This window comes from Anomalospiza imberbis, chromosome 3 (assembly GCF_031753505.1).
Source record: "Anomalospiza imberbis isolate Cuckoo-Finch-1a 21T00152 chromosome 3, ASM3175350v1, whole genome shotgun sequence".
Taxonomy (NCBI): domain Eukaryota; kingdom Metazoa; phylum Chordata; class Aves; order Passeriformes; family Viduidae; genus Anomalospiza; species Anomalospiza imberbis.
This window is the reverse complement of record NC_089683.1, coordinates 31,588,270-31,612,701: the sequence shown is the minus strand read 5'-3', so window position 1 is coordinate 31,612,701 and position 24,432 is coordinate 31,588,270. Positions and strand designations below refer to the sequence as shown.

Sequence of the window (24,432 nt, the reverse complement as noted above, 5' to 3'; positions counted from 1 at the left end):
TCTCTATATGATGAAGTAAAAAATTATCCATATTTTTACACTGAAAAGTGTCACCAAATGCCAGGACTCTGACAGTAGACAACGAGACAGAAAATTCAATGAGAGTTACATGGCAGCCTTCACCTGGGAAAGTCTTGTCTTATCGTGTGAACTACAGAGCACGCAGCGGAGGAAGACAAATGTCTGGAAGAGTAAATGCTCCTGCTACCAGCATAGTGTTAAAGCGACTTAAACCCCGAACTACGTATGACCTAACTGTTGTTCCAATTTATGATTTTGGACATGGGAAATCAAGAAAAGGAGAAGGAACAACAGGTATGTACCTTAAGATTGTACAGGATTTCATAATACAAGTTTTTGTATTATGAAAATTAATAATCAGGAAACATAGAAAAGCATGGTGGAGTCTGCCAAGATCATGAATTGACTGGAAAATTGAAGAAAATATTATAAGTTGAGAAGAGAGTTTGATTTTTTTTTTAATTTCACTGTGGCATAGCCTGAACACAGCTTTTTGCTTTTGATATTAAAAGACGTAAGTACAGTGTAAAATCTGTTTGAAAATATTAGAATTGTTTTGAAATGCTGTCATCAGAAGTTCAGACAAGGTGTTTTGTGAGGAAGACAGGCTACTTAATCTTAAGTGTTGTCAGCTGCTGCATATTTTGCCTTTTGCTTGTGGGTATTGATTAAATAGCTACTCAGCATCCTATTATTTAGGTTTGTCTTCTCTGGTCATATTTTCTGTTGAAAACCCAAGGTACTAAAAAGGGGGAGTAGATGATTTTGAAGATTCATCTGTGGAAGTCTGACTTCATGGTCTTTTGGACAGGTTGTCTTCTCCCTCAGAAACTGAAACTTTAAAAAGTTTATTAAGTCTCAATGAAGGCATTTTTATGGTAAAAGCAAAACTCATTTTCTACTCTACCTTTAGTATGAATGTGATGCTGGTCTTATATTTTGTAAGGAAATGTTCTCTATATGTTCAGATCAATCAGATTTAGTGTCAGTTTTCTGCTTCCATAGATGGAAAGCTATTACCTAAAGAGAATCTTTTTCAAGATGTTTCTGCCTGTCTGACACTAGTTCCATTCACTGAAGTACTCTGTAGATAGTTCATGCCATTCTCTGCTTTCTGAATATATGTTACATTGAATGACAGGAAGTAAGATAAAGGCATCCCAACAGTGGAGATATCAGCACCTCAGTTACTGAAGAAAGGTTTCTTCTTAACCTAAAATGTGGTTGATATAAAGGAGTCATGAAAACTTGATCAGCTCTTGACCAATAAGTAGTTGTTTAATGCTAAAAATTATGCTGAGATAAATATTAGATCATCCAGGTGCTTTTGATTTTTGAACTCTTCCTCTTGATACAGATATGCATTTGCTTTCAGTCTAAATAACTGTTGTGGTAAACACTCTTTGGAAGCAAGTGAAGCCTGAGTCATCTTTTTAGTTGAAGCTATCATGATAATTCAGGGAGTATGATGAGAGATGAGACAGACAATCTGTACTTTCCTCGTGAGTAGGAGTGTATCTACTGTTTCTCAGCAGAATTCACATTTTGAGGACATTTATGATCTTTCAGCTATAGCTAGACAACTGCATAGGCACAGGGACAAGGCATATTTTTTCTTTCTTCTGTCCTTCAGGCCAAAGCTATAGTGGTAGCTTTTTGTTTACTCAATTTCCCTTTTTTTTTTTTTTTTTTAACTTTGAGGTTACACTGATGCAGTATTTTCCATGACTGCACATTGGAGTTGCACACAAGCAAAAGTTGCACAAAATGCAGAAGCTAGCAACAGCTTGTTAACCATTGTCTGTGAGTACTGCCCTGCAGTGGGCAGCTGTTAGTCTTCTGAGGAAGTTGCTCTTGACCTAAAAACCTCAAGCTGTTTGGCTGGCACTCCTCAGAAGAATTGGTTTTTGACACACTGCCACACCTGTGGTTGGTGAAGTTGCTTTAGCTGCCAGGCAATTTATCCCTCAGTACACTGACTGCAGAGGGAGCCTCAACAAGAGACTTAGCCCATGTACCTATTGGTTAGATAGCCAAAAGTAAGTGTCAGGAATCTCATCTTTCATCTCTTAATACTTGTCTTTGTGTCTAAAGAAATGAACAAAGAGTTTAGGATTGTCACTAATACTAGATTTGCATACTTGTTGATTTTTTGCCATATGCAGACCTGATCTAAACTCTTTTGTTTCCCACCCTTTCAGCCTCTCCCTTTAAGCCACCTCGAAATCTGAGAACTTCTGATTCAACTATGTCAAGTTTCAGAGTAACCTGGGAGCCAGCCCCTGGGAGAGTGAAGGGGTACAAAGTAACTTTCCACCCTACTGAAGATGATGGAAGTCTTGGAGAATTAATTGTGGGGCCGTATGACAGCACAGTGGTATTGGAGGAGCTCAGGTATGAATATTACCTCATATTGGTTTTTGTTTTGTTTGTTTCTTTTAAATAACTTTAGCCTAGGGTTTTGTTTAATCCTGATCTGGTATTGAAATGCCTGGCAAAATCTACTGTAAGTTAAGCAAATAATTTTGTCAATTAGCTATGAAATGTTATGCCTGTTATGCCATCTCTGAAAGGTACCTGACAGGTTTCTTTCTATGATTATTAATTTACATCACTTGTGGTGTTCTCACAGGAACTGAAGGAGGCAAAGATATAATATGACTGAGGCTGTATTCTGTATTTCACATATGAGAAAGATAATGAAGAATAAATGGGATTTCTAAAGTTTCCTCTCAAAAGTTTCTTGTTCCATGTTTCTAAAAAGATGCTTAGTTTAGCTCTCGATTCATTTTCTCAGAGGCTTGGATTTTTAAAGCAGGCTTCACACTATGTCAAAATCTGTTAGGCAAGTATACTAAATATAATTAAAATAGGATCATTAAGTCAAAGAATCCCATGGTCATGGAATAGTTTGTGTTGAAAGTAACATTAAAGATCATCTAGTTCCAACCTCATTGCCATGGGCACTTTCCAGTAGGTCAGGTTGCTCAAAGCCCCATCCAACCTGGCCTTGATGCCCTGGGATGGGACACCCACAACTTCTCTGGGCCACCTGTTCAAGTGTCACATTACCCTCACAGTAAAGAACTTCCTAATATCTGATCTAAATCTAGTCTCAGTTTAAAGCCATTACTCTCTGCCCTATCACTACATGCCCCTGTTAGAAGTGCTTCTCCAGCTTTCTTTAGGCTCCCTTTAAGTGCTGGAAGCCTACCATAAGGTCTCCCCAGTCCCTTCTCTTCTCTAGGCTGAACAACCCAAACTCTCAGCCTGTCTTCACAGGATAAGTACTCCATCCCTCTGATCATCTCTTTGATCTTCCTCTGGACTCATTACAAGAGGTCCAAGCCCTTCTTATATTGGTGGCTCCAGAGCTGGACGCTGTGCTTAGAGGGTGAGAATCAACTCCCTTGACCCGCTGGTCGCTTCTTGTGATGCAGCCCAGGCATCACTCCCAGTCCCTTAATTTTCCCTCTGTGACCTTCCAGCAGTGTGGCTGAAGCACCTTTCAGTGAAAACTGAGGCAAAAGTATAATTCAGTACCTCAGCCTTCTCTATATCCTGGGTAACCAGGTCTCCTGTTTCCTTCTGGAGGGGGCCCATTTTCTCCCTAATCTTCCTTTTATCATTGATGTACCATAGAAACTTTTTTGTTGCCCTTGATGTCTTTGGCCTGATTTAATTCTATAAGGACATTAGCTTTCCTAACCTGATCTCTGGCTGCCTGGACAATTTCTCTTCACAGAATTAAATAACTTGAATGAGGAAGGCTATAAATTTAAGTATAGACTGTAAAATCAGCTTTTAAATTGTTGAAATATCAGTGTCTTGTGGAAGAGGCAGTATTTGGCCTTCATGTTTTAGCACCTTCTTTTCCATGAGGTATTTTTTCCTGTGACAATTTAATAAGTGAAGTGTTTAGCATTTAACTAGCCAAATGACTTTAGTTAAAGTACACCTCTTTGACTATTTCAGGGCAGGAACTACCTATAAGGTAAATGTTTTTGGCATGTTTGAAGGAGGAGAGAGCAACCCTCTGGTTGGACAAGAGATGACCACCCTTTCAGATACTACTACGGAGCCATTTTTATCTAGAGGTAAACATGACTGAATTGAAGAAAAGGCAGTTTTGTATTTTGGATAAAAAAAAGATCAAAAGTTTACTACATTTCCTTTTTGTTTTTCTTATGCACATACATACTTGTTTACAGGATTCATTATATTCCCTTCCCTGATGACATAAACCCTGTTCTGAAATGGCCACAAAGCATGCCCCACTTCACAGTTCTAGTCCTCTACATCCCACAGATGATCTTGCAAAGAGGATAATGCAGGCAACCTGTGTTTTGCTGATTATTCAAAGCTATCTGCATTGCATTTTCAAGCCGTCCACATCTCTGTTAAATCACATAAGGTCAAATTTGTGAACAGCTATCATGGCTCATCTACAGCGGTCTTGACAGGAGTCGAGCAAGGAATTTTAAGCAGATTGTTGGCCTTTTGCTTGTCCTTATATGGTAACTTTTCAACTAAGATGATATAATGAACAAAGATCTGATAGTTGGGAATGTCCTAGTGTTAATGTATATGATTTAAGTTCATATTCAACACAGTCATTGTTTAGTCTTTTTTTTTTTTTTTCCTATAGTAGGAGGAGACTTTTTCACAAAGGCAGTTGCAGAGTGCTCTCCAGTATCTCTTTGGGAGCTGCTCACTGTGTAGCTAGTAAACTTTTCTTTCAAGGTTTTTGTGAATGTTATGATATTACCTCCCTTTAGTGTGGTTAATAGGCCTCTGCATGTTAATATTTGTGCTCACTGTACTTTCAATAATACCACCTGAAGAAGGTTTCAGGGCTCAGTCCTTCATGGAAAGCATAAAAAAGCAGGTCTGCTTCTGAATACCCAAGTATACATGAATAAGTAAAGCCTTTTCTCCTCTGCCATTTCAATGCTTGCATAACTATCAGAGAGAATTTGGTGAGGAGAAAGAACCTAACTGCAAAGCCCTTTCAGAGTTAAATAAAGAAAAAAAGGTTTCTGACAGCTGACTATATTGTTTTTGCTTAGTCCACATTAGGCTGTGTAAAAAATACTCCTCTTGTATATGACTTTATTGAAACATTTTGAGAAACTTCCTAAATAGTTGGTGTCCTACTCTGTCTAATAATAGAGAGTAAAACTCAAAAAAAAAACAACCCTAGAACAGGCCATCAGTGACATTAGACCAAAGCTTTAATAAGCTGGCAATAAAAAATTGCACAAAGAGTGGTTTGTTATTTTTCATTATAGCAGCTCTCATTTCTGTCTTCAGTGTTGCACTCTTTAAGCTAATTAGTTTTATTAATGCATGGATTTGAGTCACGGTTAATGTGAAAAATGAATTTATGTCTTGGACTGCAAATGTAACAGTAAATTATTTATTAAAGGGGGGAAAAATCACCCTAGATCTGGCACATTTACTAGAATTTTCCATGTGAGGGACTATAATATGTTGGAGGAAATATATAAGTCAAAATAGATTAACTTTTTTATTGTACATAAAATTAACTTTAACTTTCATATTAAAGTTATGCATGCAATTTTTTGAGCTAACATGGTTTGACTTAAACCCTGCTCCCAAATGATTTTATTGTCCTGACTAAAGACTAGATCTATATTTTCTGTGCAGAAGAGGATCATGCTTTTAACCCCCAGGTACATGGAATAGTTATATTCATGAGTCTACAGTGTTGGATCAATTCTGTGGAACATATATGAAATCACAATATCTTTCAACTATGATGAGTGTGGATGATTTTTCTCAATGGGATTTCTTCCATATAAAGACCAGAAGCTCTGATGGCAGGAAGCCAGAAAATTTGCAGCTGGTAACAAGATCTCCAGGAAAAAAGAGAGAAAGGATTTTGGCTTTTTTTTTTTTTGGCAAATGGCTGTGGATAAAATTATTGTGTCTTTCTGTTTTGTATAAATATTTTGTTATTTTCCCTGTGATAAAAACAATATGATGCATATTTTATTTTGTAATTTGTAAACTGAAGATATCTGAAATAACTTCCTACCCTTTGAGAATATTGCAGCTTTATATAAATGTTTGTTCTTGTTCCCTCTGTATCTCTTGACCTGTGTTTATGCTTGTGTGTCTTCTCTGGATTGTGCTCTTTCTTTGCTGTACATGCAAACTTCTATACCACACGTATTATTATGTCTTTTTCCCCTGAAAATTGAGGAATACTGTTTATTTGAAAGTGATTGTAATACATGCTGTTAATCCTACTATTACATGGTTTAAAATTAATTAGTAGTTTAGCTATATGTGACAGACCAAAATACTGTAAAATTCTATAATCTAATAGTGCTTACTGCCATATCAGTGGTTCATTTAGTAGTCTTGTACCAAACTTCTGAAATCAAGTTATCAGCCATATTCAAAGGCCAAAACAGACACTGACATGACAATAGAGAGCACTGGCCTTGACATTTGCAAAGGCTTATTTTTAAAAGGAAACATACATGTAGGAATTTAGATAGCTTTTGCCATGGAACCACTGACTAGTGTGAATAATGCTCTCAAATAGGTCATACTTGATGGAGTGCCAGTGAATAAAACTAGAGCTATTTTGGAAGCTAACTCATGACATATGTCATCTAAAAGGATGGGGAAAGAAAGCTATCATGCTAAGGCTATATTTTTCTGGTTGACACGGCAGGTTTAGAATGTAGAACCAGAGCAGAAGCTGATATTGTGCTACTGGTGGATGGTTCATGGAGTATCGGGCGGCCAAATTTTAAAACCATCAGGAACTTCATTGCCCGTATTGTTGAAGTTTTTGATATTGGTCCTGACAAAGTACAGATTGGTAAGTTCTCATATGTTGAAGGAAAAATGGAGCATAACTGCTACAGAGACACAGAATGACTGAGTAAATGATGGCTTTTTTCCCAGGTCTTGCACAGTATAGTGGTGATCCCAGGACAGAATGGAATCTCAATGCTTACCGAACCAAACAGTCTTTGTTAGAGGCTGTAGCCAACTTGCCATACAAAGGAGGCAATACTCTAACAGGTAGGTCACTGGGCCAGGATTTCACTTAAGCTCCAGTGAAAATGATTCTAGTAGCTGACCCTGATATTATTCAGTGAACCCAAATGTGTCTGTGATGAAAGGGACTTAAGAGTTCAGCTCATTATGGTTGGAAGAGGTCCAGCATAGTCGTGTAAACTCAGGAGAAATGTGTTAGAAGAGGTTTTGGGTGATGAAGAGCTTAGATGAACAGCATAGTTGCTGTTGAGCCTATGAGAAGAAGAAAGGTCAATTCCATGTCAGTGTTGGGGTAAAGATAGCCAGGAACCAGAAGGAGGAGTAGTGGAAGTCAGGAGGGTGATGCACACCAGGTAAGAGAGCACCTGAATAGTACCAGTTGCTGTGATCGAGATGGTGGGCTGCAATTAGATTCAAAATGCTTCTATAAGGAAATTAACTGTGGAACTATGTTGTCAGAGTGAAGTCACTAGGATGCACTAATTTCTTTTACTGTGACTACTATATGAAAATAGTTTACAGTGATAGTTACTTTCTTTGTGACATGCTAGGAATGGCCTTGGATTTCATCTTAAGAAACAACTTCAAACCAGTTGCCGGCTTAAGACCCAGAGCTCGCAAAATTGGTGTTCTCATCACTGATGGCAAATCACAAGATGATGTAGTTGCCCCTTCAAGAAAACTCAAAGATGAGGGAGTAGAACTGTATGCAATTGGTAAGTATTCTGTGACAGGGTGGCTTGCAGCAACCCCCTCCTGCTCGTCTGCTAAACGTGCAGAGAAGTGGCCAAATACATAAGTACATAAAGGGTTATTCAAAGAATGTGTTTAGGGACTTAATTGCATGCTATTGTGCTTCATGGCCATAATTTCTAACAGGTTTTGCTTTGTTTTTCTCTTGTAAGGTATTAAAAATGCAGATGAAAATGAATTGAAGCAGATTGCAACGGATCCAGATGACATCCATGCTTACAATGTTGCAGATTTCTCCTTCCTGGCTACCATTGTTGATAATGTAACTACAAATCTGTGTAACAGTGTGAAAGGTCCAGGTACATCACATTTTCAGTCTATTTCATTCTTTATCCATTTACATGCTTGCACTGCTAGTTCCTTTTTATTACTTATTTGGAACACTGTGTTAGCTGTGGGCTGTTTTTTCAGCTGGTGATGTGAGGAAGTTGTGCAGACCACCTGGACTACCCTGCAGGGGTCCTTCCTTTCCTTCCAGCAGTGACTGTATTATTACTTAACACAGCATGACATTGCTGGATGTGCCTTCTTTTTCTCCCCAGAATTGTGAAGTATCTTTCTTAGTGTGCCAGCTTTTTTTCATTTGTGGCATGTTTTTTGATAATACTCATCCAATCAGGAAAATTTTAGCAGCTCTGCTCTTTTCAAGTGTTGATGTCTAACAGCCCAAAACCAAAGCTTAGCATGAAAAACCAGTGATGTTAGCTGATGGTTCTTCAGTGAAACACTGCTGTTGAAGGTAGAATAGGAATTACAGGGAACTTGTTTAATCTTGAGCATGTTAATATGAGCGATCTCTTCATGCAATTGTTAAAGAATTCCTGAGGAAAAAGAAATATAAGCAACTACACAAAGTGGGCTTTTCCCCTTCTGATAAGATAAATGAATATCTTTTTAATTTGCTTCCCTCTTGCAGGTGATTTGCCACCTCCTTCAAATTTAGTTATTTCAGAAGTGACACCTCGTTCTTTCAGACTGAGATGGAGCCCACCTCCTGAGAGTGTTGATAGATACAGAGTTGAATATTATCCTACGTCTGGAGGTAGCCCTAAACAGGTTAGTATTGTATGTTCAGCTTTTACATTGTCTGGTATAACCTTGGGCTTCCACATCATGGTAATATCATTCTGAATTTGTGCTGAGCAGGGTGTAAAAGCAACTTAAAAATGTTCCTAAGGTCAAGAATATCATGCCTTAGTATACACTACACAAAACTACAAAAATTAGGAGCATATCTAATACTTCAGTTGTTTTAATGTCATGAATCCAGAAGTATAATATATTTCTTATAAAGAGTTGTCTTCTATTTCTAGTAACTCCTTTATTTTCATACTGCACTGTCATATATTAGTTGAAATATGGCTGTACCAGAAATTTTCTGACCATACAGGGTAGGTCCTGTGTCCTTTTCATGCATTTCCTTCTTTGTAGAGAATGAGACAGTGGGGGATACAGGCTGTAAGTGCTTAGATTAACACTATATGACTCCAAACTGTTTATTGCACAGGATAAAACTTGTAGTTGCTATTTCTCTACACAGAGAGCCAGTGGCTGGCAACTCTTGGTCCTGTGAAATCTGAATTGCTCATTATTGTCTTTAACCAAACAGAATAGTATCTAGGAAAATGAAGTGTTTAGAAAAACATAGTTAGGTGCCTCTGTGTACCTATTTCTGAACGTCCCATCTCTGACTGTGGCTTTAAATCTTATATTTGGCTCATGGAGAGTTCAAGATTTGGCCTTTGATTAAAGTTTGAGCTGTTGTTCCAGTGCACACTGACTTTACAAATTGACTTCTTCATGGCATTTCTGTTCAACAAGGTGTTTCCAATGCCTTGTGCTGTAACCATCTGGATTATCGTGGATTTTGAATTTTTTATCAAATTTTTCCCTTGTCCATTCTTTATGTTCTTTAGTGATGCAGAAGTGTAAACCATATGTGAAATCAGAGTGCACTGTAAGTGATGCTAAGCAGATCCAGTGCAATTTGAAACAAGTGTCCATCTGAGATTTCCCTACAGCTTACTTTGCAAAAATAATGCTATATTGTCAGACAAAATGTATACAAAATTAGGACCAGAATTATCTCCTTGTCATTGATTTCTGCAGTTTCACAAGGAATGATTGTTTTTCTTAGAGATAAGATTACAAACATATTTTTCTTACAGTGATTACATTGCTTCTCTTGCAGTTTTATGTAAGTAGGATGGAAAGAACAACAGTTCTGAAAGACCTGCAACCTGAAACAGAATATGTGGTTAATGTGTTTTCTGTGGTAGAAGATGAAAGCAGTGAACCTCTGATCGGCAGGGAAACAACTTGTAAGTTAGAAATGAGTTTTGAATAACATGTTAACAGCCAGTTTGGCATCTGGGGAACTGTCCAGTAGAACTTTCAGCACTATGGACTTTCTTCTTAGCAGAAGTAAAATATTTAATTTGAATTACCAAACTGGGTTGTGTTACTCTGGTTGTTCAGACCTTGTTGTCTTGACTTCAGCAAAGTGAAACTGCAGTGTGGTAGAAAATATTTGTCCCAGTTTCTTTCTAGGCTCATAAAGCATGGCTGTACAAAACTAGAACAACAGACATGAATTACAAGACAGAGTTTATAAATTCCTGAAATCTGATGATAAACAAATTGTTTATGCTATGTAATTAATTCCTGTTACTACCAGACAGAATTATTTCTAATTAGCAAAAGCTAATTCAACACAATTATGCCGCTCCTATGAGTTATAGCTCAGCTATGTTTCTCCTGTGAGCTGTCTACATTGATTTCAGGTATATTTATGCTGTATGCAACATAGAGTGACTCTTCTGCCTCTTTAATAATATTGAATGTCTGCTGTTCATTTCACTTCTTTATTTTGTATTAGACTTGTCGAAAATCCTTAAAATGTATATCATTTTTATGAAGTCTATGTTACTTTTTCACATGGTTTCATGGAAAATTTTCATTTATTTTAATTTATTTAATAATTTTAGAAATATAGAAAACAAAAGGAAAGGACAAAAATCCTCTTTGTTAAGATCCCAAGCCAGTCATGTTGTTTCATATTTAAATTTTCAAGTGAGTTAATGTTGCTTTCTACAAGATTAAAATGTTTTAGTGCAGACTTGTTAGAGTTTTAGCTGTGTGTGTAGAAAATCTGTGGCCACATTCAAAGCATTATTACCATTACCTCATTCTTATACTAAGGATTTAAATACCACTGTTTGCACATCACCTCTCTACTACCCATAACATGCCCTAATACCCATGTGCAATATTCTCAGTGGTATGACCTGTGATATAAAATATTAAGATGCTTAACTAAATAAATTAATATATATTTTTATTTGACAGTGCCAATCTCTTCAGTTAGAAACTTGAATGTTTATGACATTGGATCAACTTACATGAGAGTGAGATGGGAACCTCTCAATGGAGCTACTGGCTATTTGTTAACATATGAACCTGTGAATGCTACAGTCCCAGCCACAGAGAAAGAGGTAAGAGAACTTGTCTTTGCTACCTGTACTCTACTAAAATTAAATTAAGAAAAAATATTAGACTATCATAGTAGTCAAAAGACTGGCATGCACTTCTTGAAGTGCAGTGAACTTACTGGGATATTATATACAATGACATCAGTCAGGAAAACGTAAATATACTGTGAATCTCACAAACAAAATTCCCTTGAAGCTAAATCATTGTTTGCTTTTCTGCCCTTGCTTTCTTCAGTTTTTAAACATGGTGTGTTATTTTTCATGCGCAGATGCGTGTGGGACCATCAGTGAATGAGGTGCAGCTGGTAGATCTCATCCCCAACACTGAGTACACTTTAACAGCTTACGTTTTGTTTGGTGATATGAAGAGTGATCCACTCACCACACAGGAAGTGACGTGTATGGACATCTTGATTTTTGCTTTGTTATTGCTTCAGCAACACCTAATTTTAATTATATTTCATGCAACAGTTTTTATATCGTCTGTTTCATTTAGAAGACCATCTTAACCATGTTTTATGCATTTTCTACCACTTACACATTTCCCAAAGACCTCAAAGACAATTTCAATGAGAAGGGTCCAGCTACTAAAAGGGGAACAATATAATTTTTAACTTAAATAATGAAGGAAATCTTGAGATCACAGTGTTTTTAAAAGGTTTCAATTTTGTATGTATTAATTTAGAAACCTTGTTCCCAAATTCAGACATCCTCTAAAGCATAGAAAATACTAAAGAAACATGCTATATCAAGAAAAAAATAGATCTAAAAATGGCTTCCCTTTTATGCCTTTCCTTAAAAATTTCCTATTGGCAGAGGCATGCTTCTGGTGTAGATGCATGCAGTATGGCTACTTTTATGTCCTTAAAAATTTTAAACCATTAACCATAGATGAAAAGTGACTATTGTCACCAAACATTATGGTCTTAGTCCCTGTTACTTCTGGAAGAGTTGTGCTCATAAGTTACAAAGGTGAAACTACCACAGTTTAGAGATATTTTGCTCATTGCTGGGAAAATAAGCTTCTGAACTCTCTCATCTAATGCCCAGGACAATGAACTTGTCAGAAAGTGGTTGCCTCTATTCACTGAAAAGACTTTAACTGAAAGACATGAAAAGAATTCACTTCCATTTGTGAGAGACCTATACCTCTGCTATGAATAGCATTCACTTACTACTATCATTATTTTTACAGTACCTTTGCCTGGACCCAGAGGTTTAACAATTCAGGATGTTACTCACAGCACCATGAATGTCCTTTGGGATCCTGCCCCAGGAAAAGTTCGAAAATACATCCTAAGATACAAAATAGCTGATGATGCTGATGTAAAGGAGGTAAAATTTTTAAAGTACTATGAAAGTTTTATTTTGAGAAGCTAGATTACGAAAATAATAGTAAAGGTAGTATTATAACTCACCAGTGAGAGTAAAGAACATCAGTTCATAGTGATTGCAGTCAGGAAAGGGTACGGATTTCTTGGAAACTGAATAAGCACAAGATAGATTTCTTGGGTACTCCCATATTCCTCCTCTCCTCCTCCTCCAGAGAGGAAAAAATCCTCAAACTGACTGAAGAATTTTCATGTCTTTTGGTAAATAGCCATTTCTATGCTCTGCTTAAATATCGTACTGCCAAGGTCTGAGAACAGCTTATAATTAAGAGGACAGGATAGTGGAATAAAGGTATGTTAGCCCCTTTGCCTACTGACAGAACATGTGTGAGCATTGTTAGAGATGTCTTTTAGTTATGTACAAGCTTTCCTTAATTGTGCTGCCTGTTTCGGCATAAACCAGCTCTTGGAGAATTAAATATGTTTTTTAAAGGAACCAGAATTTTCCAAAGGCTCAGTCTGCATCCTTGTTTCCAAAGGAATATAGCAGTGAATGATCCACAAGTACTACGTGTATCTGATATAATATGTTTTGCAAAGGAATTCGTAGAGAACACTCAATATTTAGGAGTAAATTTAAGGGCAAATAGTAAAATTTAGTGCAGAATACTTCTTTGTTTTTCAGTGCAGGAATTTCTGCCATTAGACCAAATGCAGAGTAAGAAATAGAGCAATTTACAATTCTTTAAGTCACTATTTTTATTCTTAGGTGGAACTTGACAGACTCAAAACCAGCATTACTCTCTCTGACCTTTCCTCCCAAAAATTGTACAATGTGAAAGTTGTTGCAGTATATGACGAAGGGGAATCCATACCAACAAATGCAGAAGCTATCACTCGTAAGTTTTCCGAATAATCATTCTTGTGGTTGTTTTTGCCTTATGTTTGATTTAAGTTATGTGTGTTGCAATATGTTATTGAATTTAGGTGGAGCTCTAATTTAATCTGAAAAGTATTTTATTTGTACTTGTAGCATTATTTGCAATATAATAAACAGCAGGAGTCTTAGATGAGTTGTGTCTTACTGCAGTGAACACTGACATTGCAGTTTGCAGAGAGGTGAAGAACCACTGAAGCAAAACTATTTCTATTTAAAGACTGAAGGACAAGTGTAGGTGTAGAATTGATAAGAAAATATGAGGACAATAGAGGAAAGGTTTAGCAAGTCTTCACAGGAATCTAGGCAAGTGAGTAAGAAGCTGGGCCATATACTAGAAGAGAGACACGATCCTGGCTCTGATCCAAGAGAGTTTTTGCATCATGGAATACTAAAGCCACTTTACTTTTAGAGAATCATAAAGGCAGCATTTGAATAACCTCAACAAATGGAGACAAGGAAATGGAGCTGCACAAGCTGTAAGAGGTATCTCCATACAAGAGATGTGACACACTGCAAGGAGGAAGCAGCTATCAAGGAAGTTCTCATCCTGATCAAGGCTTAGGATTTAAGAATGTAGTTAACCAGAAAAGCTACAATAGAGAAGAGTAATTTTACCTTTTCACTGCCCCTCCATCTGGTGTTAAAAAGAAGAAAAAACCCATTCATATTCTCTCTCATTTTTTCTTCTAATTTTTTCATTTGGTAGTCTGATGTGTTTAAAAATGCCTGTGAGATTTCCTGCTTGCTGTTGTGCTAGTCTTTGCTCTGTACCTGTGGTTTTGTGTGAATGTGTGTGTAAGGAAAGAAGAGGAAAGGTCTGCCAAAGAAATTATTTCAAGTTTAATTCTCTGGTTCTACCTATTTACATATTTTTCCCAGTGGCTATAATATTTTCCTTCCTTAACCTACAGTTAACCTCTGTGAATTCTTTCTAAATAAGTGGTGACTTATTTGGCTTATAGAAGGAATTTTAAGATTTGCAAGAAACTCATGCAGGAACTTGACCTGTTTCTATGGGAGTTCATGTTCACTCCATATAACTCCAAAATGCAACAGCCAGGGCTTCAGTTGTTTTGAGTAGATATGTGAGTTGTGACCTCTTCTGAAGTCTGTTTTATCAGACAATGACCTAATGATGTGACCTTAGGAAGATAATTTGCTTACTGTAAGTGGACTGGGTTATACTACAGCATTTGATTGTAGTCATTAGAAGCATGGTAGCTGAGAGATTAATCTTCTACATAATCTTCTAAACTCAGACGTCATTTGTCTGAGTAATTCCTTTGTTTAACTGTATTTATTTTGTAGCTACATTTTGTGGAATATTTTTCTTTTTCTCATAATAGAGCCTGTGCCAGCGCCAGTCAATCTCAGAATCACAGATATAACTACAAATAGTTTCAGGGGTACTTGGGATCATGGAGCTCCAGATGTCTCTCTATATAGAATAACATGGGGGCCCTATGGAAGAGCAGAAAAACAGGAGGTAAGAATACACAGCCACCTTAAGCTTTTGTGGGCAGTCCTTCAGAGGGTGTATTTTTAAACTAAGAAATGTAATTGATAAATGGTCTATAACTTGGAAATTCAGTGAGGTGTAGGAGGCATATTTACAGCCATGTTCAGTAATGTTACTGAGTAAAAACTTAGTTATATCCCACTCTGTTTGCCTGTTTCATTTGTATGTTTCGGTTTTGTTTATTTATCTATCTTTTCCTTTTTTTTTTTTTTTTAATTTCTTCACAAGACTATCTTAAATGGGGAAGAGAATAGTTTGGTCTTTGAAAATTTGAATCCAGATACATTATATGATATCTCGGTTACCGCCATCTATCCTGATGAATCAGAAAGTGATGACCTCATTGGCAGTGAAAGAACATGTAAGTAAATTAAGGGATTCTGCATGTTGTTATTCATAGTTATTGAAACAGAAGGCATACACATACAAGAATACTGAAAATTCTTTCTACTTTTTTCCTAGTACCCTTGGTACCTATTACTACACAAGGTAAGAATCTGAATTTCCAGGTACCATTTTATTGAAGGAAACTTATAGCTCTCTTTTTCTAAACTGTGATGAATGTTGACATTAAAAAGCTGAGATCATCTGATAAATATTATTGTGTATTTAGAAGAATACTAAACACTAGATTACCACATGTTTATTATTTTACAAACATTACAGTTTATGTTCCCCTGTACTTAATACATTCTGCTCTTGATCAGGCATTCATACAGCCTTAAAAGTAAGAATGAAGTGTTTGTCTCTGCTCTTTGGTTAGCTACATATTTATTCTTTTCTTTATTATGCTTCTCAGCCCCAAAGAGTGGCCCACGAAACCTTCAGGTGTACAATGCAACTTCACACAGTTTGACTGTCAAATGGGATCCTGCCAGTGGTCGAGTGCAGAGATACAGAATCATTTACCAGCCTATCAGTGGGGATGGCCCTGAACAGTCGGTAACTAATTTTGAAGTGCTAAAGTTATTCAACCTTAAATGCTACCTTCTGCAAAGTAATCCATTAGAATAATTTATTTTCAAAGCACAACACTGTATATATTAATTACCTTTTACATGAAGATTTATATTTGTAGTGAATAAGTATATAATCCTACCTTTTTTTCTTCCCCTTTCAAATCCAAGTAAGAATACTCTTAATTGAGCAGCAGTAATTTTGGATGCATCCTGTTTTCTCAAAAATCACATAGTCATAGCCTCATTTAGGTTGGAAAAGATCTTTGAGTTCATAAACTCCTACTGTTTATCCATGGATAAAACTAAAATAAAGTGTGTTGAGGAATAAGTCAATCAGCATCTAAAGCTACAAGTCACAGATAGAGGTATCAGGACAATCAATAATATGAACTACCATGACTACTTTCATAGTCAGAGTTTTCCATCATTTCCATAGTGTGGTTCCCATGTTGTCAGAAGACTGCCATGGAACATGCTGTGAACAGTTGAGACTGTCTTTCACCACTCAAGGGTCAGAATAAACACACAGAGGTAGCACTTGCAAAGAGAAATACATGCAAAACATGTGCTAATGAAGTATTTAAGGTTTTTTAGACTCTTTTACGATGATGAGAAACTGTAATGCCATGGAGAGACAGTACTTTAAGATCAGCCAGCTTTCCCTGTGTTGTCAGCATGAATGATTTTGGCTACTGGCAGCCTATGCAACACAGCCTTGGAATGGTAATTCAGTCAGGCTGTTTATCAGAAGTGTGGGCTACTTAAAAATGCCCTATTCTGTAGTGGGAGGCTGTTGTGGTTACTGTCAAATGAGTCAGAGGAGCAGTCTCAGATGAGAACCACATTCATAGCTCGCCTCTGTAACTGGAGATCACACATGTTCAGAAGTATATCTAGGAATATTTACTTTAGAATCAGTTGTATATTTACACACCCATTTTAACTCTCTTCTGAACAACATGCATTTGGGTTGAGGTAATTGAAATGTATATTGAGCAGTCACACACTATTTTAGTGAGAAATCACTAGATAAATAAGGAACAGCAATAAGTTTAATTAACATCTGTAATTAATTGCTGTCAGTGGAGTAAAAGGGGAATTATGATCATCCTCTTGAAATCTGTGCAAAGAATATTATTAATAGACTTAATTGCTTACAGCTTGTTATAGAGTCAAGCAGTGGCCGTTGGAGAAAAAAACCTCTATTTAAGGAGAGCACACAGAACTCTCCTAGTCTACTCATGGCAATTAATGTCTGTTTGCAAATGACTTGCAGTCATATGATGATTATGCCTTGTCTTCTTTTGCTACTCTGATATTTTATTAAACTGTAGGTGCTGGGTAGGCAGTAGAATAGTCCCCACCAAAGTATTTAAAATAAATTTCTGGGGGGTTTCCATTGCCCTGTCTGACTTTTAATAGCCTCAGCACCGAGAGGAATCACAGGTGATTTGAAGACAGAAAAAATTGTCTGCAAAATCTGCACACTGAACTGCAGAGACCAGCATGATCATTTAAGGTCAGGTTTTGAACGGCAATCAGATACTAAAATGTAGAGGCAGCCATGATGGGATGATTAAAGCATTTGTGCTTTGAAAGGAGCTTTATACACTTGAGTACAAAAAACCCCTTTGATTGTAAGTTAAAACAGTCTGCTTGTAAATTAAAATAATATACTGCTATGAAATGTGAAGATGTGTAAATGCTTGCCCGTTGTCAATTCTTCATCAGCAGATGATTTGAAGTGTTATGCTGAACATGTAAGCTGAATAGGCTTTGAAAATGTGCAGATAGTCTTAAAAGTACAAAGAATGATAGGAGTTACAATATAATTTGTGCTGTTACAGAACTGGGAGTTTATATATAATTGTGGTTGTATTCAAGTTTGGAGATTTTAAAAAATAATGGCTTCGTGTCTAAACTTGCTAAAACCAATATGTACTAAATATTACTACTGTTCAATGTCTACTGTCAGTGTCAGTCACAAGAATATTGCAGCATTTGACACATCACAGTGTTTTCCACTGTGCCTCAAATGCTTGCGTTCTTTACTGTAGCAATAAGCACAAAAAGAGAGTATAAAAAGGATTTTAATATTTTCCATTTGTTTTGCTGCAGACTACTGTTGGGGGACGACAGAACAGTGTGGTGATACAGAAGCTGCAGCCTGACACACCATATGCTATTACTGTGTCATCAATGTACGCAGACGGTGAGGGGGGCCGAATGACAGGACGAGGCAGAACCAGTAAGTAATTTCTTTAGGTCATATTAGGTACAAGACAATATCAATGTATTGCTTTTCAGAAGAGCTGAGAAAACTTTCTTGTGGTAAAATTCACCTCATCTCTATTTGTCATTTTTCCTTTGGGGGCTTTCAAGTTTCTGAAGTAAGAACACCTGTCAGTCTACTGGCTGTATACAAACCCTGGAGGACTGCCATTGACTGGATGCCCAGTTTTTACAGCTGAGAGAAACCCTAATCTTACTATGGAACTTCTTCCTCATTTTTATTTGTTTAATTGTTTTATGCCATAATTTAGTAAACATCTTAAAGCATCTGAGGGCACGTTACTCTCATATATATGTGCTTTTAAGCACCTTCAGTTGAGAGGCTGACCTTCATAGTATGCACTTAAGGACTCTGCCATTTTATATTGATGCATTCTTTTGATTCTGCTATAGAAATCACTGAGTGATTTGCTATCAGAGACACTCCAGGTATAAAACCCATTTCAATGTATTTACTTAAAGAATTGTACAAAGCTAAAATTATTAATTCAGTTTCATTTACTTTAATTATGAACTTGCAATGGAAAGTCGGACAAAGCAATGTGTTTGGTGAGGAATGAAAAAAAAATCCTAATGAACTCATTGCATAATTCCAAAATAGTGTCCAGAAATAAATTTTTCTAACTAGCATTGTATGTGGTGTTGGATAGGGCCTATGTGTTCTGATTGATGAAGATAAATAACATTTAACATGAGCTACTAAACCTATTCTTAAAATTTTCTAAGAATACATTACAGAGGGGTGTTCTGACATTAAAAAGGATAGAATAGAGTTCCACATTTCTGACATCTTATTGATCTGTTTCAGAACCTCTCACCACTGTTAAGAACTTGCTAGTTTATGACCCAACCACCAGTACTCTGAATGTTCGATGGGATCATGCAGAAGGAAGTCCTCGCCAGTACAAAGTGTTTTATGGACCTACAGCTGGAGGTGCAGAAGAAATGGTAAATTCTTCATGTGGATCTCACTAACCATCTCAGATAAATTACAGCTCATGGTGGTGGTGAGAGAAATGCTGCTGAGTGAAGTAGGTCTTTTTTGCCTATGCACTGTTTTTTTTTTTTTCTCTTCGTAGCCACCCTGGAGAAAATGCACAGCACCTCCATGGAAGTTCCTCCCATATGTATTACAGATGTTTTATTTCCTATAGTAGACCATCAGTGATTACTTCTTAGCATGGGATTTAATGCCACACACAATTTTTTGTTTCTTTATCCCTAGGGCACTGTGTGTGAATGTAAAGCTGACTTCAGGGTGTACAAAAGGTTATAAAGTTAGCAGATTTCATTTCTACCCATTTTTACTGCTACGAAGTCATGTGACTGTAAGCTTCAATGGTATTTGTGGAAGCTGAAAAATCCACATTCTAATCCTCCGAAATTACTTAATTGCTAAAGAGCTAAAAGAATCCTGAAAATAGGAGACCCTTGCTGCAGACTGGGAAATATTGTCTCCCAGTTGTGTTTCTTTTTCTACATCAGTGCAATTCAATGTGCACATGAAATGAGTTGTACATGAATGCCATTGTTTCAATAGCACCTAAAGTGCTACTGATGACAAATATTCTTAAGTGCTGTGGAGTTTTATTTCCTAACATGAGCTGCTCATTACTTCTTGTCACTAGCATGTTGTGATGTTATTTAATGTGTTTTTTTTTTTTTTTTACTTAGAAAATGATATTTTAATGCCTCTGAGCTGCTAAATAGTAGTCATTAAAGAGATCACTGCAGATTCTGCTACTTTCATTAGTAAAACAGGATCTGGACTCAAAAGTGGAGAAAACTGTAAGGGATTATACAGGAGTGCATAGAACTCAATTGTATTAAGTCTGAGACAGAATCTTGAAAAGCAGTTCTATTCTAGAAGATACCACAAACCATGTTATTTTAAGCTTCACCTTTTGTAAGGTTTTTATCACATCCAGTCTGAAAATTAGGTATGTTAGGGGAGTAAGTGATAAATAAAAATCTTAAACTATTTTTTTTGTTTGTATGTTTTTGTAAGTTTCTTGACCCTTCCTTTCTTTTTAAATTTATAGACCACAGTACCAGGAAATACAAACTATGTCATCCTGAGGACTCTTGAACCCAACACACCTTACACTGTAACTGTGGTTCCAGTTTTCCCAGAGGGGGATGGTGGACGTACCTCTGACACTGGGCGCACCTGTAAGTAAAATGGCCCTTTTCAAGAAAATGTTAGGATTTTTTAATGAATGGCCTCAGATCATTAGAAATTGATTTTACATTAAAAGTTTACCTGTTTGGTTATTTTTGCAGCTTTGTAACTTATTCTGTTTCCTTTGCTTATTTGTGTGGAGGCTTTCAGACCACTTAACCCAGGCAAGCTTAGCGCCAAAAGTTGTGCAGCACATTTAGTGTTTACTTCACTGAACAGTAAAATTTTAATTGCAGTGCTAGTAGAAATCCTTGTGAACAAGGAGTGAATATTGGTGTTAATCCATGCTAATGTCCATGTGTGTACTTAAAATTTTCTAGGAAGTTTGGGCTACTAATGTCAGCTTGACCTGACATTACTAGCCCAAATGTGTAGTTTGTGGTTATTTTTTCATGCATATCTGATCAACAATAGGATAACAAAGTGTTATGATCATATTTTCAATTTGCAGTACAAACGTACTTTGCTGCTTGGTACAGAAGTTTGGAAGTTTGGAAAGACTGAACATGGAGATTCTTAGCTTTGTAAATTTTGGGCTAACAAAAGTAATGTGTTTATCTTGGGCTGAGGTGCTTTTCAGCTTCTTTTAAGCACTGTTGTAAATTCATTTAGAAATAGAACTTACACAAACAACTTTCTAAAATGTAATTTAAATTATTCTTGATCTAGTGGAGAGAGGAACACCAAGAAACATTCACGTTTACAATCCCACACCAAACAGCATGAATGTCCGTTGGGAACCTGCTCCAGGTCCAGTACAGCAATATAGAATTAATTATGCTCCACTGGCTGGCCCAAGGCCATCAGAATCTGTAAGTAATTTAGCTTTTATACTATTAGTCAAATGTGTGTAGAGAATATTGCTTCCTTTAATGAGTGTAAAAAATAATAGTAAACTCAGGCCAACTGTCTGCCCAGGAGAGTCTCTGCTGAAAACAGTTTTTATAGGAGTCTAGTCCATTGTTAATAAAGGTTTAATTTGATAAATGAAAGAAATAAGACTCTCCCATTTAAAACTCTGTATTAAGGATTGAGTATCCTTTATCATATTGCAGGTAAATATGAGTTAAATCCTTTTTTTTTTTCCAAGAGATATTTATTAGGAATTGTGTAACTATGAAACCAGATGCCAGGTTTATGTGATTTTACCACCAAACCATCTGCTTACCCCAAATCATTACTCTTTTCTGGGCGTTGGTGAGCACTGAAATCTGGATATGGGTAAAAAAGGTAACCTCCAGGTGTGAAGTAAGAATTCTTAGATTTCTATAGAAATACGTGCAGTTTTAAAATTTTGACCATGAATGTACTCACACAAAATATACACCATATTGTACATGTAGATGTACATGTGTTTATGTAAGGAATTGTAAGGACTTTTTAGTAACAATTGTTTTTGCAGAATGAGAGCTCCTTATACTATTTGGGTTTTTTTTCACTGCTGTTGAATTTTTATCAATATTACATGTTTATTTTAAACTTATGGTATTTTTCTTGGACAGTGTGCAACATGGTCATGTTTGCAATTTTTCTATATTTCATTCAAATTGTTTTCTAAAAAAAGGTGGTATAAGCTGAAACTTTATTTATATAGGTGCTTGTTGTTTCTGTTTTAGATTGTGGTGCCAGGCAACACTCGTGATGTGATTCTTGAGCGCTTGACTCCTGACACTGCTTACTCAATAAATGTTATAGCTCTGTATGCAGATGGAGAGGGAAATCCAAGTCAAGCACAGGGAAGAACATGTAAGAGACAGTCAGTACTTGTGTTGTGAAATATATGTCAAAACTGGTGTGTGAAGAACTTATAAAATTAGTTACAATTATACATAATGTAAGCTATTTAATTCAACTCTGAATTAATGCATCTGAATTATGCCTGCAGCAATTATAAGCTTCTGTGGCAAGGAACTTTTGCTATGCTGTCTGTCAGTTGTGGTACTTGAACAATTAGTAATGTAATTTTAAACTGTGAAATAAGCTTAATTTGAATGTGTAAGAGTTAAAAAGCTCTTTTCAAAATCAAATTACAGGTGAATAACAATTTATCTTTTTTTTAAAAAAAAGCCTATTAGGATGGGTAGAATTAGTTGTCAGTAGAAAAAAAAGGGCTTCATGTTCAGTGTCTGATATAGTAATTGTATGTGTTGGCATCCCCAGCTCTTTGTTTTTTGCTGCAGACACCTAAACACCAAAATCTCCTTGTTGCAGCTTATCTCACAGGATCTTGGTTGGGTTATCCTTAGATTCTTTAAAATTCATACTAGAAATAATGGTGCAGAACCTGTCAACAACAATAATTTTACTTCTATGTTTTCCCTGTAAAATCCCCATATTCAGCTAAAACTTGAAGATGTGACAGGCTATAGCTATACTTGTCTGCATGATTTTGAGAAGCAGAATGTGTGTCGATGCTCACTTTTCACATCTGGATGTGCTCTCCCTTCCGTACTGCTCCAGTTCCTCCAATTGGGCTCTTTCTGCTTAAGACCTTCAGGCACTACCGCATGATCATTGACTTAATCTCTCCATGCATATTTATTTATTCAGGATTTTCAGGGAAACATTTGAATTGATGAGGGTGACACTGATCTAGAGGTATCATGCCCCATACAACCTTCTGTATTTTCATTCTTCAGTGCCTCGCAGTGGTCCAAGGAATGTGAGAGTATTTGATGAGACTACAAACAGCCTTTCTGTACAATGGGACCATGCTGATGGGCCAGTCCAGCAGTACAGAATCATTTATTCACCCACTGTGGGAGATCCTATCGATGAATATGTAAGTTCTGTAATTCCTTAGTAAGCACTGAGATGTTTTCAGTCAATTCTTTAGGCTACAGAAAAAATAAGACACTTGTTCTACATGAAGTACACTGTGCAGGCTCTGTGGCTTTTCTGCTCATTGTTGTCAATGTTAGGAAGGCATGGTTTATATAAAACAGGGGTCTTTTTCCATGAAGGTACAGAAAATATATGGTTTCTTGAACAAATACGTGTGTGAAATAATGTTAAATATGCGAGTCACACATTTATCAGAAAATTCTGAACAGAATCTGCTTCCTGGCATTTTGTTGAAGTGTGATGCATTGAATAGCCATCTATTACTTCATACTGTATTCATTACAAAGTCAGTGTTCTAGGATACAGAATAAACATAAGTCTGCATTTCATAAATTGAAGAGAATTGACAGTCTAATAAGACAGCAATGATAACTGTGATTCAGCATCTAACTTGCTCTTCTAAGTTTCAGTATGAATTGTGTGTTTCATTTCCTGCACCTTAATGATAACACAAGTTATTCTCAAGCTTATAAAATTCACAGAATATTTAGCAAATCTAAGCTCAGAACCTGCAGAGGACAATAGCAGAATTCCTGCCAACTGCCACCAGCCAAAATGACATTTTTATTGCTTTTATATTACTGTATAGCACTTGCTGAAAATTCACTGTTTGAAAATTCCCTACTGGACTCATTAATCAGGACACACATATTGTCAACACACATATCTTCTTTGCAGAAAAGATTGGACAACCCATAAAAATAGCAAGTGTCAAACAACTGAAAATTTTAATCAAGTATTCATAGCAAGTACTGACTGGCATGCACTTTTGAGACAGATACCTCAAGTTACTTCCCTTAGTTTCAGTGCTTTGTGTCTTCCTTATGGAGCAGGATCACTTTTGGGTTTATACCTACATTTTCATTAGAAGGGAGCAATAGTGCATGGCTGCATAAGGAAGTTGAGATTGAGGGATGCATAAATAGGGACATTTTAATATGTCAATATATTTAGAGCTTCTCTCTCAGAATAACTTGTTTCTGCCAAGAAAAAAACCCACATCATTATGACTTTTATATGTCTGTGAGGAAAGAGTATTGAAATATTGGTGGAGAACTG

At 36.5% G+C, this 24,432-nt stretch overlaps 1 protein-coding gene across 9 annotated transcripts in view; it reads left to right on the top strand.

Annotated features, from left to right (window-relative positions):
- Positions 1 to 24,432, top strand: part of COL12A1 (collagen type XII alpha 1 chain) — a 99,954-nt gene that overhangs the window by 35,864 nt on the left and 39,658 nt on the right. For 6 of the 9 annotated variants that reach the window (XM_068183845.1, XM_068183844.1, XM_068183847.1 and 3 more), the window contains 23 exons: positions 49 to 315; positions 2,223 to 2,415; positions 3,997 to 4,118; positions 6,731 to 6,880; positions 6,967 to 7,086; positions 7,614 to 7,778; positions 7,968 to 8,114; positions 8,732 to 8,871; positions 10,007 to 10,136; positions 11,164 to 11,309; positions 11,576 to 11,705; positions 12,502 to 12,641; positions 13,407 to 13,536; positions 14,924 to 15,063; positions 15,325 to 15,457; positions 15,559 to 15,585; positions 15,896 to 16,038; positions 18,174 to 18,303; positions 19,156 to 19,295; positions 20,390 to 20,519; positions 21,199 to 21,341; positions 22,146 to 22,275; positions 23,169 to 23,311. In XM_068183845.1, coding sequence (XP_068039946.1) covers positions 49 to 315; positions 2,223 to 2,415; positions 3,997 to 4,118; positions 6,731 to 6,880; positions 6,967 to 7,086; positions 7,614 to 7,778; positions 7,968 to 8,114; positions 8,732 to 8,871; positions 10,007 to 10,136; positions 11,164 to 11,309; positions 11,576 to 11,705; positions 12,502 to 12,641; positions 13,407 to 13,536; positions 14,924 to 15,063; positions 15,325 to 15,457; positions 15,559 to 15,585; positions 15,896 to 16,038; positions 18,174 to 18,303; positions 19,156 to 19,295; positions 20,390 to 20,519; positions 21,199 to 21,341; positions 22,146 to 22,275; positions 23,169 to 23,311 — 3,239 coding nt within the window. The remainder of the gene's footprint in view (positions 1 to 48; positions 316 to 2,222; positions 2,416 to 3,996; positions 4,119 to 6,730; positions 6,881 to 6,966; positions 7,087 to 7,613; positions 7,779 to 7,967; positions 8,115 to 8,731; positions 8,872 to 10,006; positions 10,137 to 11,163; positions 11,310 to 11,575; positions 11,706 to 12,501; positions 12,642 to 13,406; positions 13,537 to 14,923; positions 15,064 to 15,324; positions 15,458 to 15,558; positions 15,586 to 15,895; positions 16,039 to 18,173; positions 18,304 to 19,155; positions 19,296 to 20,389; positions 20,520 to 21,198; positions 21,342 to 22,145; positions 22,276 to 23,168; positions 23,312 to 24,432) is intronic. The other 3 variants (XM_068183853.1, XM_068183852.1, XM_068183846.1) reach the window with 2 other exon arrangements.